The sequence below is a fragment of the Anopheles coustani genome, chromosome 2 (assembly GCF_943734705.1).
Source record: "Anopheles coustani chromosome 2, idAnoCousDA_361_x.2, whole genome shotgun sequence".
In the NCBI taxonomy this organism is placed as follows: domain Eukaryota; kingdom Metazoa; phylum Arthropoda; class Insecta; order Diptera; family Culicidae; genus Anopheles; species Anopheles coustani.
In genome coordinates, this window is record NC_071289.1 from 93,526,840 (window position 1) to 93,550,684 (window position 23,845).

Below are 23,845 nucleotides of genomic sequence, written 5' to 3' on the forward strand. Positions count from 1 at the left end.
TACTTTGTTTGTTGTGACAGTTATGGCGAGTAGATTTTCAAAATCGCGTAACGTTCAGTAACGGTTCCTAACATTGGCTGCGTTCTTTCCGCACTTGTCATTTCATGTTGTTATTTGCAGAAAGTTTGTGTTGTTTGGATCGAACAAGACGGTATGATAATTTACTGTAATTTAAAGCAGCTATCCTAAGTTTCCCATATTCCCAGCTTATACATAACATGTTCTGTGCCTCTTTTAGATTATTCCAAAAATGCCTGAACCGAACAGTAACGAGGGAAACAACACCAACCAGTATATGCGGCTGCAACAGTCACAGCTGATTCGCGCAAACATACAGAACATTTCCCAGTTTCTCAATACCGGGCTCAGCCCGGAAACCCTGGACATTTGCATCAAACTGCTAGAGGCCGGCGTTCACCCACAGGCGCTTTCGGAGGTCGTAGTACAAATTCGCAACCAGGTCGCTGCTATCAATAATGGAGCAACGGAGGAGTAGAATGTAATAAATGTTTATTTGAAGCAAAAAATGGATCTAGTCAAAGCGCGACATATAGTCGTCCACTACGTTTACTACCGGCAGGGCATCGGGAACGCTGGTTTTGGGTGTTTTTTTAGGTTTTGTCCGTACGTCATTGAAGGCATACTGTTGTATCCCGGTATCTTTACTCTGCGGGATAGCATCGAAACAGGCGAACGGTTTTGGAGCGTTAACCGGATGCAGCTTTCCACCCAGTGCTGCCATCGATATCAATATGGCTTCCTCCGTTCTCACAGTTCGGGAACCTTGTCCAGGAACGGTATTTAGATATTCATCAAACAAATCCTCCACCGAATCGACCGTCAACTTGGTATCACTTTCCAGTGCCGGCTCCAGACCAAGTACACCTCCGAAGACAACCAAGGCGTGTCGATAGGAGAGACTTTTCGCCTCCAACTCGTGCACATTGGTTCCACGGTCTGACGTACCGATGGTCAAATCGTAGCCTCCTTTGTACGGGCTTTTGGTGAACACTTGGGACAGTGAGTTGGCGATCCGCACCGTATATCCCCAGTAGATACCCGTCTCTTGACGGGGCTGCGATGGTGGCACCACTTTTGCGCGTAACTTTCTCGATTTCAACTCGGCTCCCTCCGGAAGCTTTACTGTCACTCGCACATTCGGTTCCAGCACATCATCGACCCGCACGTCGTTCAGCAGACCAACGTTCACGAAGGAACCTTTGCCCATCTTGACCGGTTTGTTGGTCACGATGCCCTCGCGGAACACAAACTCACTCAGCTGCCGTAGATGGTGCTGCGAGTCGAGTGGATTGAGCAGACCGCAATACTTCAGGTCATTGTGTATGGGGAAGAAGTACTTCCGCAGGTACTGCGGACACTCCAGATATTGCAGAATGCGGGCCAGTTGAATGCAGCAACGTCTCGCCGAGGTCGCACCTTCCGACGTTTCTATTGATGCCATTCGATCCGTGCCTTGGTTATGCGGCGCACAGTCATCAAATACAATGACTTCATCGACCTGGAAAACACACGCCGCTCGTGCAATCTGCCCTGCGAGGTATGTTCGGAGTTCTGGGGATTGAGCATTTTCCATTATTGATCCCGGCACGGCAATGCTGACCGTCGATACACGCTGGTCTTCGGACACCACCGGTACCGGCACATCGTCCAAGGCCGCTTGCTTTTCTTGCTCTATTTCCTCGAACTGCTCTTTGACACGATTTAACAGATTTTGTTGGCGTTTCTGTCGTTTTATTTCCTTCAGCTCCATCTTTTCTCGTTCCTTTAGACGCTTTTTCTGATTCACCTTCATGTTGGAAGCCAATGGATTCTGGTGATTAAAGCAAAACGAATGCTCCGATGGACAATAAACAAATGCACGTTGCCTTGTTTTGCTTACCCGTCAACATGACGACGAGAGTAGTAAACCATGGATCATAAACGGCTTTCACAGCATAGACGATGTAAATATTTACACTACGATCTGGTTCTGTACACCATAGTTTCTACAAATTGCTACGCTGGCCAACGCACTACGAACTTATCCAGATCCTAGCCGCAACATCATGGATGTAATGTCTCCCCAACTCATGTGGATTGGCACGCGGTGCTACAGAGTGAATCATACCAAAATGCCCAATTCTGACGACCAAGAGTTGTCCGAACGACCGCAAGGCTACGTAGAAGACGATATTTATGGTGATGATCGTGAAGAGGAGGAATACGACATAGAACTGAACGAGGCGGGGAAATTTCAAACGGCTTTCCACGTGCCAGCGTAAGAAAAACCAACAATTTTAGATTTGTGTATCTTGGTTGACAATTTTCAATTTTTGTCTGCAGAGCGTTCTACGCAATGATCATCGGAGCAAAGGGACAAACGCGCCAGCGGCTGGAGGCTGAAACGAAGGCACAAATAAAGGTACCGAAGCAAGGCACAACTGGCAACATCGTGATAACGGCCACCACCCGAAAGTCGGTTGCCGCTGCTCGGTCTCGCATTGAGCTCATTGTAATCGGTGCTCGAAACAAGCAGCAATTCACACACTTTCTCTCCGTGCCGCTTAATAATCCGGCAATCATGAAGCGATTTATTGATTTCCGCGAGAAACTTCTGACCAAACTTCCGCCAGCGTTTCGTGTTGATGAATCCTTGTTTCAACAACCGGAAAAACTGCACATAACCCTCTGCACGTTAAGTTTGATGGACAACGAAGACCGGGCGAATGCGGCGCAGGTCCTGCAAGATTGTCAGGATGCTATCATTAGGTATGGAACATGTTGGATGCATTTAGCAAGTTCATTTCAATAACTATCTGCCCACGAAATCTTTCTTTTACAGCCCCCTGCTAAAAGAAAACGGTCCAATGGAATTGCGTGTACGCGGGTTGGAATACATGAACGATGATCCGCATGCCGTTGATGTACTGTACGCCAAAATTGAATCCCCAACGCTGCAAAGTATCGCGGATCGTATATACGAGTACTTCATTTCCAAAGGGCTGATGCAGCGTAAATATGACCACGTCAAACTGCACGCCACGCTCATCAACTCGCTGTTCCGCACATCCAGCGGTGACAATGTGGACGAAAAAGAGGCGGAACGACGAAGGATTACCTTCGATGCCAGTGAAATACTGCGGCTTTACGGTGATTTCGATTTTGGCCAGCTGACGGTGAACGAAATCCATCTCTCCCAACGCTATTCTACGTCCTGCACCGGCTTCTACGAGGCTACCGCCACCATCAAGCTGTGAATGAACAAATAATAAAAACGGAAACCTCATGCACAGTGTGCGAAATTTGTGGTGTTTAAAAATAGAAACATTATTTAATTATGGGACAGCAAAGCACCCAACGAATAGCCCAATTTTTGTCATTCCAATCATCTCCCTTCCATTGCATTGTTGTGTGGCTTAATTTTTGTTCACGTGCACGTGCAACCGCTGTATCAATTTCATAATGTTTCCGAGGGAATGTTAGGGTCGGCTGCGTAACGTTTTTTTTTGTAGCTCCATTCGAAGCCCCGCTGGTCAAGGTGTAATTCCAATGCCAAGTTTACACATGCATCGACAACAAAACGCGGATTATATTTCCAGCCCCTAAATTATGGGGCCACCGGCAAGAGATATGGTTTCTGTCGATACGCGGACACGGTGGAAAGTGCGAATAACGTGAAACGAGGCGAAACGTGTTGGAGAAGTTTATAGTATCCAACGCTTTCGCGGTTCGCCCTTACCGGGTTCTCTAATGCTCCACCGCCGCTTTTTTACTCGTTTACGACGGCTTCTCCTTTCGCTTTTAGTATTCAGTTGATGCCCGCGACTTACTAAGGCGTCAGCTCAAGCAAAACCCGAGAGAGGTGGAATTACAATACAAGCACAGCACATGTGCGTTGGAGCACAACACGATGGACACAGCAACTAATACCGCTCGGAAGCGGGCAAGTTGCTGAAACTTGGTAGAAGTAAGATGCGGCATCATTTAGTAACTGCTTCGTGCCGAGAGCGGTTCATCAGACCGCGGTTTCTACGGTGCGGTTGAGCGACAGTGTAAAGACCCAACCGTGACCCGGATTGCACCATGCTGCTGACAATTGTGATAGGGTCCGTGGTGGCCGTTTTAACCTACAAGCTAGCCAGGTACGACCCAACTGAAATGACCATGCGAGTTGAGGGCTTATCAGTTCGGTGGCTTATCGGCGCAGCGTGCCCGGATTAAGCTAAGTGTCGGTCTGCCCCTCCCATTCTCCGTAGGCTTATCATCGAAGGGGGTCAGTTCCGCAAGAGCACCCGTTGCGATGGGAAAGTGATCCTCATCACCGGTGCCAACACGGGCATCGGTAAGGAAACGGCCCGGGAGCTGCTGAAACGTGGCGGAAAAGTGTACATAGCATGCCGTTCGCTGGAGCGTGCCAACCAGGCCCGGGATGACATAGTGGCGCAAACCGGACTCTCCGACATCCATGTGCTCGAGCTGGACCTAGCATCGATGGATTCGATTCGGCAGTTTGCACAAAGGTATGTGCGGTCGAAATCGTGCAAGGCCGGTTGTGGCATAATTTCCATTAAAATTCTAACCCGCCTAAGGTTTTTGGCTCAAGAAAAGCGGCTCGATCTGCTGATCAACAATGCGGGAGTGATGGCCTGCCCGAAAGCGCTCACAAAGGACGGCTTCGAACAGCAGCTGGGTGTGAACCATTTGGGACACTTCTTACTCACCAATCTACTGCTGGATGCGCTCAAGGCGGCCGCACCCAGCCGTATCGTGAACCTCTCCAGCTTGGCGCACAAGTACGGCAAGATCAACCGGAAGGACCTCAACAGTGAGCATTCGTACAACCAGGTGACCGCCTACTGCCAGAGTAAGCTCGCGAATGTGATGTTCACGCGGGAGCTGGCCAAACGGCTCGCGGGTACCGGCGTGACCACGTACTCCGTCCACCCCGGAACGGTCGACACGGAACTCCCTCGGCATATGGGATCGTTCTTTTTCCTGTTCGATCAGTAAGTAACTGTCCTCCCCACCAAAAGGAAACCTCCCCCTCTAGGTATCGCTTCATCTGTCCCTTTGTCACAGCAAACTTGTGAAACCCATATTGAGCGTTGCCTTCAAAACGCCACTGTCCGGAGCGCAGACAACACTCTACACGGCCCTGGATGAAGATCTCGCGCAGGAGAGTGGGAAGTACTACGCGTAAGTATGACGCGTGCCATGCATAAAAGCTTCACCCTTCCACCGGGTGGCGTTAACCGACATGCATTGATGCAATTGCAGCGATTGTCGTGAGCAAAAACTAAGCAAGTACGCCCGCGACGACGAGCTTGCCGAGTGGCTGTGGAACGAAAGTGCCAAGATGACGAAACTGAGCGTGGGATAGACGTCTTAGGTCAGATAAGCTGAGGCTCGGCTGCGTTTGCGTGATTCAGCGAAAACATGTAACAGGTTGTATCGGTCACAGGGTCACAGCCTACGTCTATAATTAGTCTAACGCTCTCTGGAAGTGGGGTATATTTTGAATACTAATGCCCGAAGGGAATAAAATAGGATGCTGAGTTACTTTTTGTGTTGAGAAACAAATAACCAGAGATATGGGACCGTCGCGCATGAGAATACATTTTGGAGTATGTACGTTTCTTTCGTTTTTCATACACAATAAGAAGACATATTTTAATTTTCATTTCATTTGTATCTTTATTTAATATTCATTTTTAGTTTTACAACGTTCAGAACAATGCCGAATAATTGTAAGCCCTTTCCATCACTCTTTGTCGTTCGAAGGAACCAGTTACGCTTTCCACGTTCCGAAAATGTCCTGACTGTGTTAACACATTGCATTTGGACACGAATTACTGAGGATTAAGAAGCATGGACCATTTGACAGGATTCGAGGAGACGATTAACGTAGCCTTAATCACCGAGGACCTTCGTCTGGCCCTCCTTTTTGTGCGGCGCAACGTTCTCAAATTCGATGGATGTTGTCGTAACCGGAAGCAAAAACAAGGCATGCTGCGTCTCTATGTCGTTTCAGTTACGTGCGGTGATCAGTGCTATCCCCTCACAGGTTTGCCCTTTGTCCTTCATCGAGTCTCTGTTCGGAATCGTACTAATGAAAACACAACAAGACGGTTAGATTATATTTGTTTCTTTTGTAATTCAAATATCCTGTAATATACCTGCCTACAATTCGTATTCTACATAAGTTATTACCTCTGCTGTGGGAACAATTTGTTGGCCTTTCCTCCCTACGGGTTAGCGCCCCACATATTCCTTCTCCTCCTTGTCGCTAGAACCCACCCCCTACCTGGCATTACGCAATATCCGTTGCATCACACACATCGTTTGCTGCGTTGGAATCGCGGATCATCGGGTCAATCATACATGTTGGATTTGGCGTTGAGAACTCTTCACCCAATGATCATCACACTTCCGATAGGCTGCTAGTAAACATTCAACTGTACCTACAAATGGTGTGCCTACCTTTTCTGTGGCACGGGGACCTAACCGGGCAGCAGCCAAAGCACGAAGAATTTTAATATAGGTTGGAAAGTGGTAGCAACAAACGAGCCAAGCTTTGTTTCATTGTTTGCACATGATTACAGTCGTCTCCTTTAAAACACTTTATCGTATAGCGGTCTCTCGATCATACACTCTAGTAGAATACCAGATTCAAACGCTCGAATTGTGAATATCAATGTAACTTACTGTGTTTGTTACGAACGGTTAGAATTCGGCTAACGAATACGATTTGCCCACTCCATTTAAGATCGAAAGCTTTGTCTCACGAATCGTACTAAAAAACAAATAAAAATGCACGGATTATTCACTAGTCATATTATTATTATTACTGGACATTCAGTTTAGGTTGTGGGCTGTTTTACCATCAATAAATTTTTCTTACTACTTCCTATTCACAAGTTAAAGAAAAGTCTTTGCTACAAAATTAAACGTTTGCGGTTCTTTTTTGTAAGTAAGTTGAGAGGGTTCTTTTACCTACTCTTTACCTTTACTTTTAGTCGTTTCTCTATTAGCTGAACATGTATTACATGTACAGTAAGTTAGTCTCCTTAAGTGTAACAAACTGCTCTCGATTGCTCTATTGCCTATAATATGTGTGTCCTCTTCCGTTTGGGATAGAATGCCATCATCGACCAACGATACGCATGCAAAAACCCTTGCAGAGTAACATGCTACTTTCCATTAGTAAGTGCTATCTCAAAGCGACAGGCTGGCAGCATTGAAGCATTGAGTGCGTTATACTACTGTTATATTAATCTTTTTTACATTCTCTACTTGCCCCACATACACCCAGTCCCCCAGGCATCTCGTTTTAAATGCTACTTGCATACACATCGAGCATAAGTCTCTTGCATCTACGCAATTTTGGTTAAACTGTGAGTCATGTGTATACCGTAATGGAAGATTATATCAGAATAATATTCAAGTATTGATTATTCACTCCTAGCACGCGCGCATTTTGACTCTCTCTGGATGAACTGCATTTTTGTCTATAGATTCTTGTAGCTACACACGGTATGGTTATCGTTAAAACACTGTTCTATTTACCAGTTCTGCGGTCCTACTCGACTACTGGATATTCTACACGCATATTTCAAGCCTATTTCCAGCGACATCAGAACAAACCCTCCGGCTCAATGAACCATCGAGACGAGAGCTAGTCAATGAGAGAAGTAATATTAATACTCCCAACACTTTTTTTTTGTTTCCTGTTTTGTTAAATAACTAAAAACTTAGAAGCAAGCTCTAATAATACTCGAATAACAATTTCCAATTGCACAGTGAGAATCTTCGTTCCAACGTCAGACAGATTTAATCTAGCTGATATGTGTCCAGAATTCCCTCTCATTTTATTTAAAAAGGATTAAACTTAATCAATAACTCTAAACTTCCGAAATGAATGGGCGACTCTCAATCTGCAACATGCTACCGGTAGTGATGGGTATTGTTTAAATATTTACATGAAATTGCGTCGAATCAATCGTGGAGAAATCGAAAGATGGTGCACAATTGCACCGCCGACCGGCACTGTAATATAATACTGAAAACCGCCTTCCCGTTCAGAGCAGCGTTCACATCGTTCCACTATATTTCATCTTTCTTTCCAGCGATGAACTATTTAAAAACCGACCAGCCGCCTTTTTCTTCACATCTCCATTCAAGCAGCATTTGTTCGAGACATCTTAAACAACACGAACAACATTCAGAGGAACCTACGGAAACAACTGAATTTTGGTTCTCGATGTCTTCCTTGCTGTCTCTCCCGTTCTTAACTACTCGTTGATTCGCCTTTAATATAGGAACATGTGCCACCGTCAAAAATATGCGTATAATATCGATGTACGGGATGATGGGTGTGTTTTGAAGGTAGGTGGTTCATTTAAAAATGGGTATGAAATTTATTAATCGTATCGTCGTGTAATCGGAGTAATGTAGTACCTAGCGTAATAGTCGTAATGCGTAGTAATAGTAAAAGTAGTAATAGCAGTGGTTGTAGTAGTTAGAAGCTTTGGTTTTTCAGCTCCCGTTACGAGCGAGTGAAACAAGAACTGAACATCTTCTATCAAGATGGGTAGGTTGGGTTTTTTTTTCTCTCTCTTCAAACGACAAGTGCGAGGACATGTATAGACTATCTTACCTATATACATAGGACGATTAATTCTAATAGACACTTACATAAACTGTACGCTCGTAATGTGCTACTCACTAGCGAAGGAGGTTTTCCCTTCGGCAACTTTCTTATGTACAAGTTGAATTCCTTTCCTTTAGTTTATTGCCACTGACCAACGCCGGACTGGCTGGGGTAGGGAGGATAGTTGTAGCCACTGGCGGTCGTCGCCGCTCCGGCAGCTCCGGCTGAAGGAGGCGGAGCGCCGGTCGGTGGCGGTGGCGGTGGATAGGAGTGGTACTGGGACGGGTCGGCGGGTTGCGCCGTGCCGTACGGTCCCACCGTCGAGGGATAGTACGAGTAGGCGGAAGGAGGGGGCGGCGGTGGAGGGTAGTATCCCTGGGGCTGATGATGATGGTACTGGGAGGACTGGTAGGGTGGGTGGTACTGATGGTAGGCGGTGGTTGGCGCATTAGCATCGGGAATGTACGTCGGCGGGGTGTCATAGGTGGACACGGGCGTCGTAGAGACGGTCGTCCCACCCATTGTCGTCGCACTTTCCGGCCGATGGAACGCGGATCCGTTCGCGACGGTCGCGCTGGTGGTGGTTGTTGTGGTCGAATTTTGACCCGCCACTGCAACCGCAGACCCTCCACCGTAGGACGGAGCGGACGATGAAGAGTAGGGCGCGTAACTTGCAGACGACACGGCCGCTTGATGTTGCTGTTGATGGTGATGAGGTTGATTGTGCTGAGGCTGTTGTTGGTGCTGCGTTGCATGCTGGTGATGCTGTGGCTGCTGGTAAGCGGAAGTGGCCATCGAATCGCCCGCGTTCACTCCGCCACCGCTCGTTGTAGGCAACGGCGTCGTTGGCATCATGTACGGGGAAGCGGTAGGTTGCGAATGCATCGGATAGTCCGGCTGTATCTGTGGCTGGTGATGAGGAACATGCTGCTGCTGCTGCTGCTGTGGCTGCATAAGATGCGTTTGTGTGTGTTGTTGATGTTGATGCTGCTGCTGCATATGTTGCGATGTTGAAGAGCCCCCGCGACCACCGTTGCTTCCTCTACTTGCGCTAGACGCTGTCGAACCAGTTGGCGGAGTAACCGGAGGTTGTGTGAATGGCGTGTAATGCGTGGAGCCCATGTTCTGCACAGCTGGGGATGTTTCCTGATGAGCAGTTGCCGCCGGTGGATGCGCGTAGCCTAGCGCCGGGTCGCTGGCAGTTTGGGCCGGTGTGGGTTGAACCGAGGATGGGGTGACGTTTCCGCCGGCCGGTTGGTAATAGTTCGAACGGACCGTCGCCGTCGAAGTTGTGCTGTTGCTGTTGGATGTGTATGATGGCCCTAAAGACGCGCAACAAACATGGGAACAGAGAAGAAATACGCATACACATGTACAAGAAGGAGACAAAACAATCAACACACGGTTCTTTGACAAACGAAATACGCTAGCCAAACAGAAAACGAAGGGAAAAAACCACACCCGGCACCAATCTAGACTACCTCAATATGGAAGGGGAATAATTTGAAAATGCTTTAGCTTTGGTAAGATGCGAAAGTTTATGATTTATCATTTATAAACCTCACTTCCTTAAACCTTAAGAAAATCTTAACACGTTTCATAAGCAGAAACTTAAAATGCTTGTGTCTCGCTGTTGGAAACATGAAAGCAACTTTGCTCAACAATACCGAATATTTGATCTCCTTATTATTCAACGTTCAAGTCAATTAAATTAAGCGTATGCAAACACTGGTTGCAGAATATAATGCTTAAAATCTTATGCTGAAACCTCATTTCGACAACAAAGACGAGAAACAATCTTTGCTTGAACAGTTGTACTTATAAAGTAGGCTTTGAATATTTAATTCTGCACTGCTGCTTCTGCTACTATGTTTTAACATTTTTTATGATCTTCATTTCATATTCAGGCATCGATAGAAATTCTCAACTTATGACTGAATCTTAGCGTGTCAGCAATGCTTTAATTCTACACATACATTCCACATTGTAATGTGGGATAATTCAAGAGCCTCAATTGATCCTCCAATGTACCATCGAAATTGTACCTAACACGTACACGCAGACGAAACTCTCTAAATTTCTACTGTTGAAAATGCCATTCGTAAGCAAATGGGTTTTGCTCTCCTAATCCTAGATCATCATCACTCCATGCTTCATCACACCAAAGACGGGAAAAACGAAACAAACACATGAATGAAACCCCCATGAGATATGAGCAAAAATAACAGAGAAAAAAAATAAACAAACGTGTCGCATTAAACAGATTGAACAAAACAGAAGCCAAACGGGGGAGGTTCGAGCGTCGAAATCCCTTGCTTAAAAGCTCACCTGCAAATGAAGAAACGGGAGCGTTACCATATCCGGATGACTGTTGTGACATGGTGGCGGGGGCGGTGGTGGTGGTGGTAGGTGTCGTCACGCCAAGCATCGATGGGCCACCAGTGTGTCCGTATCCCGAAACACCCAGTTGCTGCTGCTGCTGCTGATGGTGGTGGTGATTTATCGGTTGCCCGTACTGATCGTAATAAGCGCCCATGGTCGGAGGAGGAGGAGGAGGGTTCACTCCCGTGGCCGTCGTGTTGGAGGACGGGGGAAGTGGTGCCGCCGTCGCTATCGGAGCACCTCCAGCTTGTGGTTGATAGTTTGGATAGGCGGCACCGACCGCACCACCACCGATCGGAACGGGCGGAAGGCTGCCGCTTGCGTTTTGTGCGTTGGTATTGTGATTCAGCACTGCGGGCGACGCGGACGGAGAGGAGGACGCCGACGACGAGGAGATGTGCGTGTACGGTGACGGATTGTTTCGCTTGTTCAGTGCCTTCTTGGCCGCACTGTAGTCGTTTTTGGGCTGTTTCGGTGCCTTGGCCTTCGCGCCCGCCTTTTTAGCCGTCGTCGACGGCGGCTTCGGGTTGTAGTCGATGAACGCATCGGTCGGCGTCGGCGACCGGGTGATGCTGCTCAGCGAAGCCTGGAATTCGCTTTGGTTCTGATTGTTTATCAACGCGGACGTCGTCTTCTCCAGGAAGTTGAGGCTAGACTCGTACGGTGGAGCGACCGGTGGCGTGGGCTGCTGTTGCTGATGGTGAAGCAAATGATGGTGCGTCTGATGCGGAGACCGATGCTGCCCCATTTGGTGACCCACGCTTGGGACTTGGTGAAGATGATGCTGCTGCTGCTGGTGCTGCTGCGAGGGGTAGCTTCCACCTTGCGGGTGATGTTGAGGATGCATGCTTGGCTGATGATGGGGTGGCAATTGTTGTCCGTAAGCAGCGACAGGAGATGTCATCGAGTTGCTACTAGACGAAGCGGAGCCGTACGGCATCCAGGAGTGTTGCTTACCACCTCCAGCAGCGCCCTGTCCCATGGAACTGCTGTTGTTGTAGGGTGTAGCCGACGAATGGTGTTGCGCGTGCGGCTGAAGCATTTGAGTCTGAGCCATTGGGCCTTTGCCATAGTTCGCTTGCGCAGTTTGACCCGCAGCATACGGAGTATGTGTGACGGCTGTCGAGGTGTCGGTGGCCGTGGGATGTTTGCCCGAGGGTCGTGAACCATTTGAATAGCCTCCAGCTCCCATCGGTTGATTCGGGAACGAGTCCATGCCGGCTTGCGACGAAATTTGAGACATCGGAGTTGTGTTCCCGATGGCCGATTTATTCAGAAGCGATTCATTTCCCATCATCGTCGGTTGCTGCATGCCTTTGCCGGTGTTTGCTTTGGTGCCTTGATTCGGCGGCGTATTATAGCTCCCGACGGCCGCCGAGCTTTCCTGCACCCCTGGCGGGGTTGGTAGCTCGTTCAGCTTCGTCGACGCGACAGTTGTGGTGTGATTCATGCTGGACACCATTCCACTGGTGGTCGTTGTCGTCGTAGGGATTACAGTGGTGGTCGTTGTCGTAGTGGTCGCCGACACCGAAGGGATCGTCGTAGGGGTGGCAACTTCTTGCACCTTACTCGCCTTATGACGATAGTTTTTCAACGACGACGGGGACGCCTTCGTTTTGCGCTCCACCAGGTTCGGTTTGTAGTTCAGCTTTTCTCTCAGCGGAGGCGAATCGTCATCGATCGTCACGGTGGCGGTCGGTTGCGGCACCGATGGGCTGGTGGTTGCGGCGTGCGAGTAATTTGAATGAAGAGTGGGGAATTTATTGTCACCCGTCGGTTGTGGCTCCCCGGCTGTTCCGGCCAACTTCGAGTGGGATGAATTCATGAACGTCGCCGTCTTCGGCATCGCGAGGACACCGCTACCACTGCTTCCGCTGCTCGTACTGCTCGCACTGCTCATGATCGTGTCAGTCTTTTCGTTCACGATGTGCTCCACAGCTCCGTCTGCTCCGTCCTTCTTCAGGCCCACCAGCATTGGCTTATCCGGGTAGTCGTCCACGCTCATCGTTTCCTTCTCGCTGTCGCCATCGTCGTTGATCGTCAGCGGAAGTATGCTCGAGTTCGATTTTTCATCATCATCCGAGTTGGACGCGATGCTTAGTGAGTTAGCCTCGGAAAAGTCCGCCGCACTGCCAGCACCACTGCTACTCCCCGCACTTCCCCCACCATTCTTGGAAAGTAACAACGTGGTGGACGCCTTTGCCGTACTGAACGACAAATTCCCCGCCCGTCGAATGCCGGTGGTGGAGGGGGTGCTTGTGGCGACTCCCTTCGGTGGTACACTTGCGTCCTTACTTTGGCCTACCTTGAACGCAGTGCGGATGGCAATGATTTTACCACTTTCCAGCTGCATATAGATTCCTTTGGGGGATTTTAGAACCATCACCTTCTGACCCGCCTTCAGCACAATGTTGGATTTGTCCGCAGAGCTTGTCGGAATTACGACATCTTAAGTAGAAACGAGGAGGAGAAAATATTAGAAAAAACACAAATAGTGGTACAAATTTGCACAGAGTTGGGGAGTGTGTCACTTACCGATGGGGAGTGTCATTTCTTGCGCCGTCATGCCCTGCCTCTGCCATACTTCGGCCGGTATCCATCGCGTGGGACGCGTACCGACGACCGAGTTTTTATTCGCATCACCCGCCTGCATGGGACGAACCTAATGAAACAAAAGAATAGGATGTTAAATTTATTGCAGATACAGAGCATTAAAAAATCTATCAAACGTACCGAGGCAACGGGTCGATGTATGATGGAACCGTCGGACGTTCGAATCGCACGGTAGGTCGTTCCCATGGACGAGTACGAGTAGGTTGGCTTGGTGGCAGCTTGTTTTTCCAGCTCATAGCCACGCTTGGCCTGCCGTTTCTCCGCCGACGATAGTTTTTTCTCCTTCCGATCGATCAGCAGACTTTCGTGTGCGAACGGGGCCTTGGTGAGCTTCTTCGAGTGCAGCCCCAGCAGATGCTGCATCACGATGTCGATGAATTTGTCCTTGTCCTCGCTGTAATCCTTTATCTCGCCATCTTCTCCATCGTCGTAGCACAGGCTGGTGATCTCCTTCATCGAAAGGTGCGCGTCTGGGTTACACTCGTCCACGATGCGATCGGACATGCCCTGCTTGTTGATCTGCCGGTCGTAGATTTTCTTCTCCAGACAGTTGTCCATCACGAGCCGGTACACGAAGCAAGGCTTCTTCTGGCCGTACCGGTATACGCGGCAGACGGCCTGCGTATCGTGGCAAGGGTTCCAGCTGGCATCGAATACGACAACCCGGTTCGCACCGACCAGGTTTATGCCCAGCGAGCCAGCGCGGGTCGAAACGAGGAACAGGTGAATGTTTGGGTTTGAGTTGAACTCGTTTATCAGCTTCTCTCGATCCTGAGCCACCGTTGAACCATCCAGCCCTATGAAAATGCATTATGAAAAAAAAATAATTAAAATACCAATGCTTGCTAATGCTTGAAACGCTGGACACTTACGAAAATAGTTACTATTTTTGCACCAGAAATGTTCTGTGCCTGGTATTTTGTTGCGTTGCAGGAATCGCTCGATTAGATTGAGTGTAAGCAGGCTTTGACTAAACACCAACAACCGATCGCCCAGTTTTATACTCTCCTCCAGGATGCAGAAAAAGATCTCCATCTTTGGCGAATTTTCCAGCAAATCCGGAACGTACCCCTTCATCAGTTCGAAAGCCCACTCGTACGGGATTTCATCCTTTGATTCCTTCCCTTTCACCTCCTTTCCACCAATCGTCGCCGATGCAACCCCTGCTACCGTCGTCGTTGAGGAATCCTTGTCTTTATCTTGAGCTTCCGTTCCTTCCTTCACATCTTCTTCCTTAGGCGTTTCCTCGTTTTTCAAATCGTTCGCACCTTTTTCCATCTCCTCGACGGCGGGCTCCTTCTTCTCCGATGCCTTATCATCACCGTCCGCCGGTTCTTTTTTCGCCACCGGTAGCTCCACGATCTCCCCCTCCTCAATGACATCCTTCAGTAGGGTAACCCCAGTCGGTTGCTTCAAATCTACTTCATCACCATTTTTCACCACCTCCTCGATCGGTTTGATCACATCATCAGATTCTTTCTTTGCAGCAACGATGGTGGCGCTTTCCTCTTCACTTTTCACACATACTTCTGGCTCTTCCTTCTTGATCGATACAGCGGTGCCCTCTTCGGTGACCTCTCCTTCCGTCTTCGGTTTCACGTCGCCAAACGGTTCTCCACCATTCGTAACGACGTCACCACCTTCCTCCTTAATTTCATTCTTGATCGCTTTCTGCTCACCATTCTCCGCTAGCTTCTCTTCTTCGTTTTCCTTTTTCAAGGCAATCTCCTCCTTCAGCTGGTCTTCTTCCTTCACATTGCCGGTCTTCTCCGCAACGACCTCCTCCTCTTCCTGTTTAATCTCCTGCTTTACGGTTTCTACCATGGCCTCCTGCGTATCCTTGCTACTGGTCTCTTTCGTATCCATGACAACCATTTCCGACGGTTTCTCGCCAGACAGATCGGGCTTCACGGGATCGTTTAGGTCTTCCAGGGATGGCTGGTTGGCATACTGGGCATTCGCTTGCTCTTGGGTGATGGTAGCGGCATCATGCGGAAAACTATCGCTGACTAGCGCCTCACCGGAAGTCGTTGTTGGTACGTTGGTAACATCCGTCGTAGAAGGTACCGTCAGTGGTTCTGCAACAGCCGGTGCGATATCAGTCGTTGTACCGAATTGTTCTTCTACTTTAGGAACCTCATTGCAAGCAGCTGCTGTTTGTATATCGTCCATGGGAACTGATACGCTCTCTACTGGACCAGGAGCGTCAATAGCGGGCGGAACAACAGCGGCACTGTTGGCCGTCTGCGAAGCATCCCACTTAGGTTGACCATCCGTAACGGTCGACGCAGAATCGTAGCTAGGAAATGATGTCGAATTAGTGGGGTCGGTGCTAGCACCCGACTGTTGACCATCGTAGCCGTACATAGAAGCTGAACCACTCTCGTTTCCGGTGTTTCCAGCTAACTGCTGCTGTTCTGGTGGCGCACTCGTACCGTTTGTTCCACCGTAAATCCCCTCGTAGCCGGAATAGGGCATTGACGGATTGACGCCACTTCCAACCCTATTGGATACACTGTTTACCGATCCCTGTTGTTGCTGTTGCTGTTGCTGATCGTAGTAGGCATTCGTTGCAGCATTATCACCGGACGTGTTTCCTCCCCAATAGTTGTTGGCTTGTTGCAGACTAGAGCCGTCTGTTCCGGTGCCACCATTTTCCGGGTAAGGATTACTTCCACCTAATCCTCCCTCAGAAGCGTTCGTCGCGTTGTTGTACTGATAGTTTTGCTGATCGTATCCAGTCCCGCCAGTCCCGCTACCGTAACCGCGATACGATGAATTGTAATCGCTTCGGTAGTAATTGCTACCGTAGCTATTGTAAGGGTCCTGACCGGTCGCTCCGTAAGCACCACCGTACACATTCCCCGATTGTTCCGGCTGGCCCACCATGTTCATACCCATCGATGAGCCTTGGTTACCGTACGGACCGCCGTAGCTTTGGTAACCGCTTCCAGAGTAGGTCCCGGTTCCAGGATACGGTGGCTCACCGGGAGTAAACTGTGCCCCACCATGCGGATACATATGGGCACTCGGTTGTTCCTGTTTCACTCCGCTCCGGTCGGGGTACTCGCTATCAAGCGCCTTCGGGTACGGCGGGGCAATGGACGACGCTGTATCCATTAGCATTGGCGTCGTCATGGATGGATCCTTCGCGGCTGTCGCGGATAAATTACTCGGACTGATCGTGGCGGCAGGTACAATTTTGCCATCCTTTCCAACGGCCTGCGATTTGTTGTTTAAGGCCGCCTTTTTCGGTGTCCTCGGTTTGCGCGGTGTTCCATCCTTTTTGAGTGCCAGTGGCTTTGCGGGTTTCGGTGTGGCGGCGTTCTTGCGCCCTGGTTTCCCGGGCGGCGGAGGGATTGGCGCTATCGATGATGGTGTTGGGAGCGACGTTTCCGCACTGGGATCGATTTCCATCGGTGTAGGAGGAGCCCCTGGCGTTACCGCGGTGCTCCCTGGAAGAGTATTAGGAGTGGTTTCACCTGGTTTCAGCGGTGTAGGGGTTTCCGGTTCCTCCAGCTCAAGATCGAGATCGCGTTCGCTCTGCTTGAGGAAGTTGTACAGCACATCGGGATGGTTCCAGATCTTGCAACAGACGGCGAACGCCTTCAGCGGGTTTGGGACGGCCTTGGTGCGTACGACTTCGTTCATGAACACGCTGTACAGCTTGCGCTGGAACTCGGTCATGCGGATCTGCAGCACGTACTCTTCCTTCTGCGGAAGTGACGTCTGCAGCACGGAGTGAGACCGCCGCTGGACAAAGCCGAGTAGCAGCGAGTGCAGCACGTGTGCCCGGTAGCGCATCAGTTTGATGTCCTGCGGCGTTGAGTCGATACACTGTCCGTTCTGAATTGGCCGCTCGAACATGTTGCTAAACTCCGTCTTCGTGCCTAGATAGTTCGGGCGCACAAAGTCCACCATGCACCAGTACTCGAGCAGGTTATTTTGCAGCGGATAGCCCGTCAACACGACGCGCCGCTTCGATTTAATCTGCTTCAGCGCTACCGAGATGCTGGCATGCGAGTTCTTAATCCGGTGACCCTCGTCACACACCACCAGGTCGGGGCCAGGCTTCACTAACGCCTCGTGTATGTCGTCGAACATCGTGCGCTGCTCCTCGGTCGACTCCTTCGATTCTTCCTCTGGCTCGAGGGCACCCGCCAGCCCCGCCACGCCACCCTTTTTCTTCTTCTTCTTCTTAGTCTTCGTCATCTTCTTTTGGCTGAGCAAGCGATACATCTCGTAGCCGATCAGCAGCACACCGCCATTCTTGGCCCACTCGAGCACCACCTTCGAGCGAGACTTGAGTGTCTTGTGGCTGTCGTTGAGGATGTGTATCCGGAAGTTGCGCGGCCGCACCTCGCCGTGATTGCGCAGCGGGCTCGCTTCGGCGTCCTCTGGCAGCCAGGTGTTGAACTCGTTCAACCAGTTCTGCAGCGTGTTGATGGGCATAATGATGAGCACCGTTTTCGAGCTGGTGTGCCTTAAAAATATATCACAGAAGCAAACTAACTGAAGCGTCTTGCCGAGTCCCATCGAGTGCGCCAGAATGCACCCGAAGCCGGTCGACGAGTCGTACCGCTCGATCGACTCGATGATGTTGTCGAACAGGAAGCGTACCCCACCGATCTGATGCGGTTTGATGATGCGCGCTATCTGCGGGGCCAAAAAGATGTCCTCTTCGCCATCCGCATGCCCCACGTTGATCACTACACGGCCCTGATCGTCCGGCACGTTATACGCGTCGTTCACGTGCAGCCCACTGTTCTGCGGATCGTCATCCGACTCGTCTTCAGGCTCTTCGTCGTCATCCGACAGCACAATACAGTCGTCATCCGACGAGCTGTCGATCGTAACTATCTCTTTCTTCTCTGGAAGGGCGATCACTTCACCCTCGCTGTCTTCTTCCTCCTCCTCGAGCTCCTCTTCGGGTTCGAATTCCTCCTCGCTGTCCACCATCTCCTCGAACGTGCGTACCGGAATCGAAGCCAACGTGGAAGAGATGAGCGACGTGGACGCGGCGCCCTGACTGGCCGCCTTCACCGGTGCAATGCTCACCGAGGGTGTTAGGTTCGTTGTCGCTGGGGTAACACTCGCGGTCGTCGTAAGTGTCACGGCCTGCGATGATGGCGATGACGTCGACGATGAAGTGATCAGCAGTTGACGATTCTTTGGCGGACGACCACGTGTTTCGAAGGGATTTTTCACATACCCCATGCGCACCGGTGCCGTCGAGGAGCTGGCCGGTGTCTCTGCCGTAGCCGCAGAAGCACTGGGTGTCACTCCGGAAGTGCTCGGTTGTTGCCCTTGCTGTTGCTGCTGCTGTTGTTGAATTTTTAAAATCGAAGTGTGCCCCTGCAGGAACTGCATCACCTTCTGTTCGGTTTTGTTCGTCTGTCGCTCGAGGGCATTCTGCCGCTGGATCTCCCGGATGATGCGCTGCTGCTCCTGCACACGCGCCAACCGTTCCAACTCCTGCCGCTGGGCGGCCAGCGTGGACGCATCGAGCTGATTATCGTCCATCACCTCCTTGATGTTTTTGCGCAGATTCGTCACCTTGCGCAACGCGGCCGCATCCTTTTTGGTGATTTCCAGCGAAATCTCTTCGCCACACTCCAAATCAGCGGGACCGCGTTGGGTCTTCGCATTGGCATCCGTCTTCGAGACAGGTTTCACACTTATTTCTCCCATTTCCTTCAGCTTTTCCGAGATGTCAAAGTCCATGTTTTGCGGTGTCGATTGCTGCTGCTGTTGTTGTTCAGGAACGGTTTCAGATCCACTCGCATTTGCTGTCGTCGTTGTTGCTGTTGCAGCTGCTGCCGCTGCTGCTGCCGCCGCCGCGGCCGCCGCGGATGCTCTACCTGCCTTTGACGATCCCGCAGCATCACCCCCTTTCGGGGTTTTCTGATGTGAAGATTTTTTGCTGGATGTTTCCGACTTTTTACTACCTACTCGCTCGGAGCTCGTGTTTGTTTGATAATGTGCGATTGTCGCGTCCGCAAGTGACTGTTTCGTACCGCTGCTTCCTTTATCGTCGAGCAAGTTCGATATCTGAAACGACGATTTTGTGCCTTCACCAGCGGAACCACCGATCATGAGCGGATCGGTAGCGGAAGGTGCTCCGAAAGTATTCGTATTATTGTTGCTGCTGTTACTATTACTATTAATATTGCTAGTAGGACCTCCGGATCCTTCTCGTCTACCTTCGCCTTCCACCGCAACACCGCTGCCACCATCACCCAGCCCATCGAGGGAGGTGTTTTTCGATTTCTTAATTAATATGTTGTCAAGAATTTCAATTTTTCGCTTTCCACCACTTGCCGTTGGAACCGTTGGGCCAGTCGGAGGGTGGAGCATTGCGGACGAGGACGAACCACTTCCCATGGATGGATCCGTCGGTATGATGCCATGATCATGTTGCTGCAGATGGGGCTGACTGATCAGCATATCCTGCCCGTCACGATATGCACCTCTTCCACCACTTCCGGCATGAGGTATGCTGGATTGATGCGGGTGCTGATGGGTGCCATAGTGTCCACCACCGGGCGCCAGCTGATCCGTCGTTTGTCCGTACGCCGTCGAATACTGAGGTTGAGATTGGTTGGCATTAGCGGAATACTGTCCTCCGGCTGCGGGTGGAAGCAACGAGGAATGATGGTGGCCCGGATGCGGGTGATGCGTTTGGGGTCCGGGTACAGAGTATGATGCTGCCGTCGGCTGATGATGGTACGCCGGATGGCCACCGTACGGGTTCTGGTGCGGATGCGCATGGTGCGAATGGTGGCCTCCATAGGAATGCTGCGAGTGCAACGGATTGATCGTCCCCAACGGTGATGGCGGTGGTGGTCCATGCGTGGGTGCGTGGTACGGACTGGCATGTCCATGATGCATCGCGGCGTACGGATCGGCGTAGTGCCGACCATGATGATGTGGATGATGATAGTACGGATCCTTCATCTGGTGATGATGGTGGTGGTCCATCATGGCGGCCGCATAGCCCGACGACGCGAGATGATGGGAAGCGCTCTGAGAGTATTGTTGATGATGGTACGCGGCAGCAGCGGCTGCGGCTGCGGCGGCTGCAGCTGCCGCCGATGTTGCACCGCCGCCAGTGCCTGTTCCCCCTCGGCCGGACCCATCTGGTGGAAGTGGAGGTGGTTGCGAATGGTGGTTCTCGTTTGGATCCATCGTTCGCTATTCGGGGAATGGTTCGGGGAACAATCAAATACCGCTGGCCGAATCAAAGCTCGTCCATCATTAATTCACCACCAGCTCACTGGCATACGCGTGTGTATATCCTATTGAAAAGAAAAACACTTAAATCATGAGATTTCCTACAAATGTTTTAATTACGTGCGCCACATTGCAATTTTGCAACACCAAAGATTTCAGAGAGAAATTTGCCGCCGAGTGAGAAGAGTTGAAGAAAGAAAGGGGGGTTGGTTCATTATGCTATTTCCAATTCAGAACAGGACATACAATTTTTTAATCGCTGGTCCAGGCATCAACCAGAAACACCAGTCCAGCATAAAACTAGCAACAACAAAAAAGGGACAAGTAGGCGAGCCAAAACAGAGAGTGAAAGAATACGATGGTTTTGTGCGAAAGAAAGAGAAAGGGAAGGATGGGCCTCCTATGATACGAAAGGAGAAAAAGAGAGAAAAATTGAAGGTATGAGAGCAGGAAACATAACAGAATGAATAAAATAGAGCATCATGCTACCAAGTTAAGTTAACGACTTTCGTCAAATGTTGGGGTGGGAGGGGGTCGGCTCGGTATCAGATCATCCTCCAGAGTCGACGAGATGACACCACACAAAACCATATGTACCGCATATGGAGTAGGAAGGTGTTCGTTTTGTACATGCGAGTTATATTTCATTCATGCGCATTCTCCAATTCTGCAGCTATGCGAAAATACCTCAACATGTAAACCACGTTATACGTACCACTGTTCAAAGTACAAACTAATTTTATTTCAACCCAAAGTTTGAAACATTGCCAATAAAAATAACACGAAAGATTTTGCAGCAAAATAGCAAACATTAAAAATTTTAAGCCACTGTAGACAGCATGTGGTTCAATTGGTCAAGTAATATTAGTGTAATCGGTCTTAATTAATGAACTCAGGATTAGTTAATCCTGTGAACTTCTGACCCTAAGCAATCGATATTGGACGAGCTCTTAATTGTATGTACTTGTTGAAATAAAAGCTCCAACCGTGTGTACATGATTAATAATACAAAACACATAACCAGGCAATCACCACAGCACCCCATTATCTGTATGTATGTGGCATGTACGTCCATGAAATAGTTAGGCTCCTCTGTGTACGCTTGCACTTTCCCTGTTGTCGTCGCATACAGTGCGCCATTTCTTTGCGTACTACCCTTTCCCGGGGAGGATGGAACCGCGTCAACCAATAAACCGTATACCATACCCAACATTCTGTTCAAGTGGAGCACCGGATGCAACCGGAGAGCAACTAGCTCCCCATTCCGTGAAGGGCATAAAGCAGGAGGTACGAGATGGAGTGACGCTATTCGGTTTCGTATATCATTATTCGGTTCGCATTGCATTTCAATCTGCACAAATGAATAATACATTTGCGATGGTTCTCTGAAAAACACGATGTGGTAAAATTCTCATGTTAAAATCAGCCTAGAGAGCCATCGATGTCGACATTCAACCGATCCGAACGATGACCTGAGATCTACTTAGAACCGGGAGTGCCAGTGCGAATCTAGCTGCTGCTTTTTAAACTGCATCATCGACACTTGGCCACACCAGAAGCCATGAATTTGCTGCCCAGTTTCCAGCGGACTACGACGGACTAAGTGTGTTTGTTTGATGACTGCCCATCTCAACTGACAGTTTCCCAATCATCTTCCAAATCCGATGCGGTTGGGGAGAACGGTCCAGTCTCTCTAGAGAGACGCGATGCGTTGGAGAACGATCCCGCAAATTGAGACCAACATAGCAGGGGAGCTTACTTTAGAAGCTCCACTTTTACTAGATTCCCAGAGTCTAGCCGTCAGCAGCTTCGAATCATTGCGATTGCTTTTGCGGCTACTAGATCCTTCAGGAACCAATTATCGGACCCACCCGGTCGAATCGTCGAGCGGGGATCAGTTTGCTATTTGTAAATCTGAACGAAAGACAACAAATGGTATCGTGAATATGAACTCTTCATAAACAGCATAACAAAACCAACCTGAACAAGCGACTCTGCTTACCATCCATGCATATCCGATTCACAGATATGTATCATTATGTACAATTCGCATCTGTATTTCCTTGCCAAAATCAAGGTTATAGGATCCCAGGGACCGAACAGGGTAATGCCATGAAAACTGGTTTTGGGGACTATCCACACCCAAGTCACATTTCACGCATTGGCCAACGCATACGGGGTTCATTGCACATCCATCAATATTCGCGTTCCGGGCACGGTCACATCGGCGGAATAAATTCACATCACTCCAAACATTAACGAATTCTTGCGAATTACACATTAGTTCAACGTTTCACCATGAAATTCTCAGAATACCGGCGCAGGTACAGACAACGTACTCTGCGCGACCCAGGCACATACACAGGAACACACATGGAGTAAAGGAGCAGAGGAATTATTCAACCCTCCCCCCTCAAAGGGTGGCTTCTTTTCCTAGGGACACGCAGGAATCATATCCTTCCGACCGTGTAATCGAGTCACATCGAAAGTAATAGAATAACGATGGTCGCTTCTGCAACCAGCACAGATTTATCACTAATCACAAGCAAAATTGTATTCACTATTAAAAAAAACTTAACCACGAAGATGACAACGACGGCAACAAAAAAACGACAGACTCTTCTCGACGGCACCGACAACTTCTTTTTGGGAAATATGTTACCTGTGCGCTGTGGTCGCTTGGTCGGATGTAAAACACTTGAACAGTGCGTGGGCCTGTTGGAAGGACAGTTTTTCACTTGGCGTAGCTTTGCTAGCACATTTTTTGAGCACTTTTTCAGTAAAATTTCACCGTTTTCATTCTACACCTTCACGGGCAGCCATTAACGAAACGGCGTTTTCATGACTTTTTTTCTTTTCCTTCGTCTTCCTCTCGTGAGCCATCCAGCTAGTGATGGGAGATTCGGTATGAGGAGCGAGGATCTCTCGACGAACTCGATTCACAGTAGATCCCCTACTAACGGACCT

The 23,845-nt window shown here is 49.6% G+C and overlaps 6 protein-coding genes across 6 annotated transcripts; 3 read left to right on the forward strand and 3 right to left on the reverse strand.

Annotated features, from left to right (window-relative positions):
* Nucleotides 1-99: 99 nt before the first annotated feature.
* On the forward strand, nt 100-552 carry LOC131266682 (mitotic-spindle organizing protein 1-like). The gene is made up of 2 exons (XM_058269285.1): nt 100-151; nt 239-552. Exon 2 carries the CDS (start codon nt 251-253, stop codon nt 494-496), a length of 246 nt encoding a protein of 81 aa, XP_058125268.1. The 5' UTR covers nt 100-151; nt 239-250; the 3' UTR covers nt 497-552.
* On the reverse strand, nt 388-1,861 carry LOC131266661 (putative methyltransferase C9orf114). Its single transcript, XM_058269263.1, has one exon. It carries the CDS (start codon nt 1,811-1,813, stop codon nt 533-535), a length of 1,281 nt encoding a protein of 426 aa, XP_058125246.1. The 5' UTR covers nt 1,814-1,861; the 3' UTR covers nt 388-532.
* Nucleotides 1,862-2,066: 205 nt separating this feature from the next.
* LOC131266664 (activating signal cointegrator 1 complex subunit 1) lies at nt 2,067-3,303 on the forward strand. Its single transcript, XM_058269266.1, has 3 exons — nt 2,067-2,278; nt 2,344-2,769; nt 2,843-3,303. The coding sequence occupies exons 1-3, from the start codon at nt 2,067-2,069 to the stop codon at nt 3,255-3,257; spliced, it is 1,053 nt and encodes a 350-aa protein (XP_058125249.1). The 3' UTR covers nt 3,258-3,303.
* A 780-nt stretch (nt 3,304-4,083) lies between these two features.
* On the forward strand, nt 4,084-5,607 carry LOC131266667 (retinol dehydrogenase 12-like). The gene is made up of 5 exons (XM_058269268.1): nt 4,084-4,142; nt 4,257-4,520; nt 4,590-5,006; nt 5,080-5,196; nt 5,278-5,607. The coding sequence occupies exons 1-5, from the start codon at nt 4,084-4,086 to the stop codon at nt 5,378-5,380; spliced, it is 960 nt and encodes a 319-aa protein (XP_058125251.1). The 3' UTR covers nt 5,381-5,607.
* A 3,181-nt stretch (nt 5,608-8,788) lies between these two features.
* LOC131265365 (myb-like protein Q) lies at nt 8,789-10,022 on the reverse strand. The gene is made up of 2 exons (XM_058267624.1): nt 10,019-10,022; nt 8,789-9,972 (listed from the first exon to the last, which is right to left on the reverse strand). Exons 1-2 carry the CDS (start codon nt 10,020-10,022, stop codon nt 8,789-8,791), a joined length of 1,188 nt encoding a protein of 395 aa, XP_058123607.1.
* A 148-nt stretch (nt 10,023-10,170) lies between these two features.
* On the reverse strand, nt 10,171-23,715 carry LOC131266638 (uncharacterized). The gene is made up of 6 exons (XM_058269235.1): nt 23,541-23,715; nt 14,518-20,943; nt 13,766-14,442; nt 13,568-13,694; nt 10,979-13,480; nt 10,171-10,801 (listed from the first exon to the last, which is right to left on the reverse strand). Exons 2-6 carry the CDS (start codon nt 20,831-20,833, stop codon nt 10,731-10,733), a joined length of 9,693 nt encoding a protein of 3,230 aa, XP_058125218.1. The 5' UTR covers nt 20,834-20,943; nt 23,541-23,715; the 3' UTR covers nt 10,171-10,730.
* Nucleotides 23,716-23,845: the final 130 nt, after the last annotated feature.

What these genes read in the sequence shown, in the direction of transcription:
- LOC131266667 (XM_058269268.1), top strand. Translation starts at nt 4,084, where the DNA reads ATGCTGCTGACAATTGTGATAGGGTCCGTGGTGGCCGTTTTAACCTAC. An exon ending in ATTCGGCAGTTTGCACAAAG is followed by an intron (nt 4,521 to 4,589) that starts GTATGTGCGGTC and finishes AACCCGCCTAAG; the next exon opens with GTTTTTGGCTCAAGAAAAGC. An exon ending in TTCTTTTTCCTGTTCGATCA is followed by an intron (nt 5,007 to 5,079) that starts GTAAGTAACTGT and finishes CCTTTGTCACAG; the next exon opens with CAAACTTGTGAAACCCATAT.
- LOC131266664 (XM_058269266.1), top strand. Translation starts at nt 2,067, where the DNA reads ATGGATGTAATGTCTCCCCAACTCATGTGGATTGGCACGCGGTGCTAC. An exon ending in ACGGCTTTCCACGTGCCAGC is followed by an intron (nt 2,279 to 2,343) that starts GTAAGAAAAACC and finishes TTTTGTCTGCAG; the next exon opens with AGCGTTCTACGCAATGATCA. An exon ending in TGTCAGGATGCTATCATTAG is followed by an intron (nt 2,770 to 2,842) that starts GTATGGAACATG and finishes TTTCTTTTACAG; the next exon opens with CCCCCTGCTAAAAGAAAACG.
- LOC131266682 (XM_058269285.1), top strand. Translation starts at nt 251, where the DNA reads ATGCCTGAACCGAACAGTAACGAGGGAAACAACACCAACCAGTATATG.
- LOC131266638 (XM_058269235.1), bottom strand. Translation starts at nt 20,833, where the DNA reads ATGGATCCAAACGAGAACCACCATTCGCAACCACCTCCACTTCCACCA. An exon ending in CAAAAATAGTAACTATTTTC is followed by an intron (nt 14,443 to 14,517) that starts GTAAGTGTCCAG and finishes GCATTTTCATAG; the next exon opens with GGCTGGATGGTTCAACGGTG. An exon ending in AGAAATGACACTCCCCATCG is followed by an intron (nt 13,481 to 13,567) that starts GTAAGTGACACA and finishes TTTCTACTTAAG; the next exon opens with ATGTCGTAATTCCGACAAGC.
- LOC131266661 (XM_058269263.1), bottom strand. Translation starts at nt 1,813, where the DNA reads ATGAAGGTGAATCAGAAAAAGCGTCTAAAGGAACGAGAAAAGATGGAG.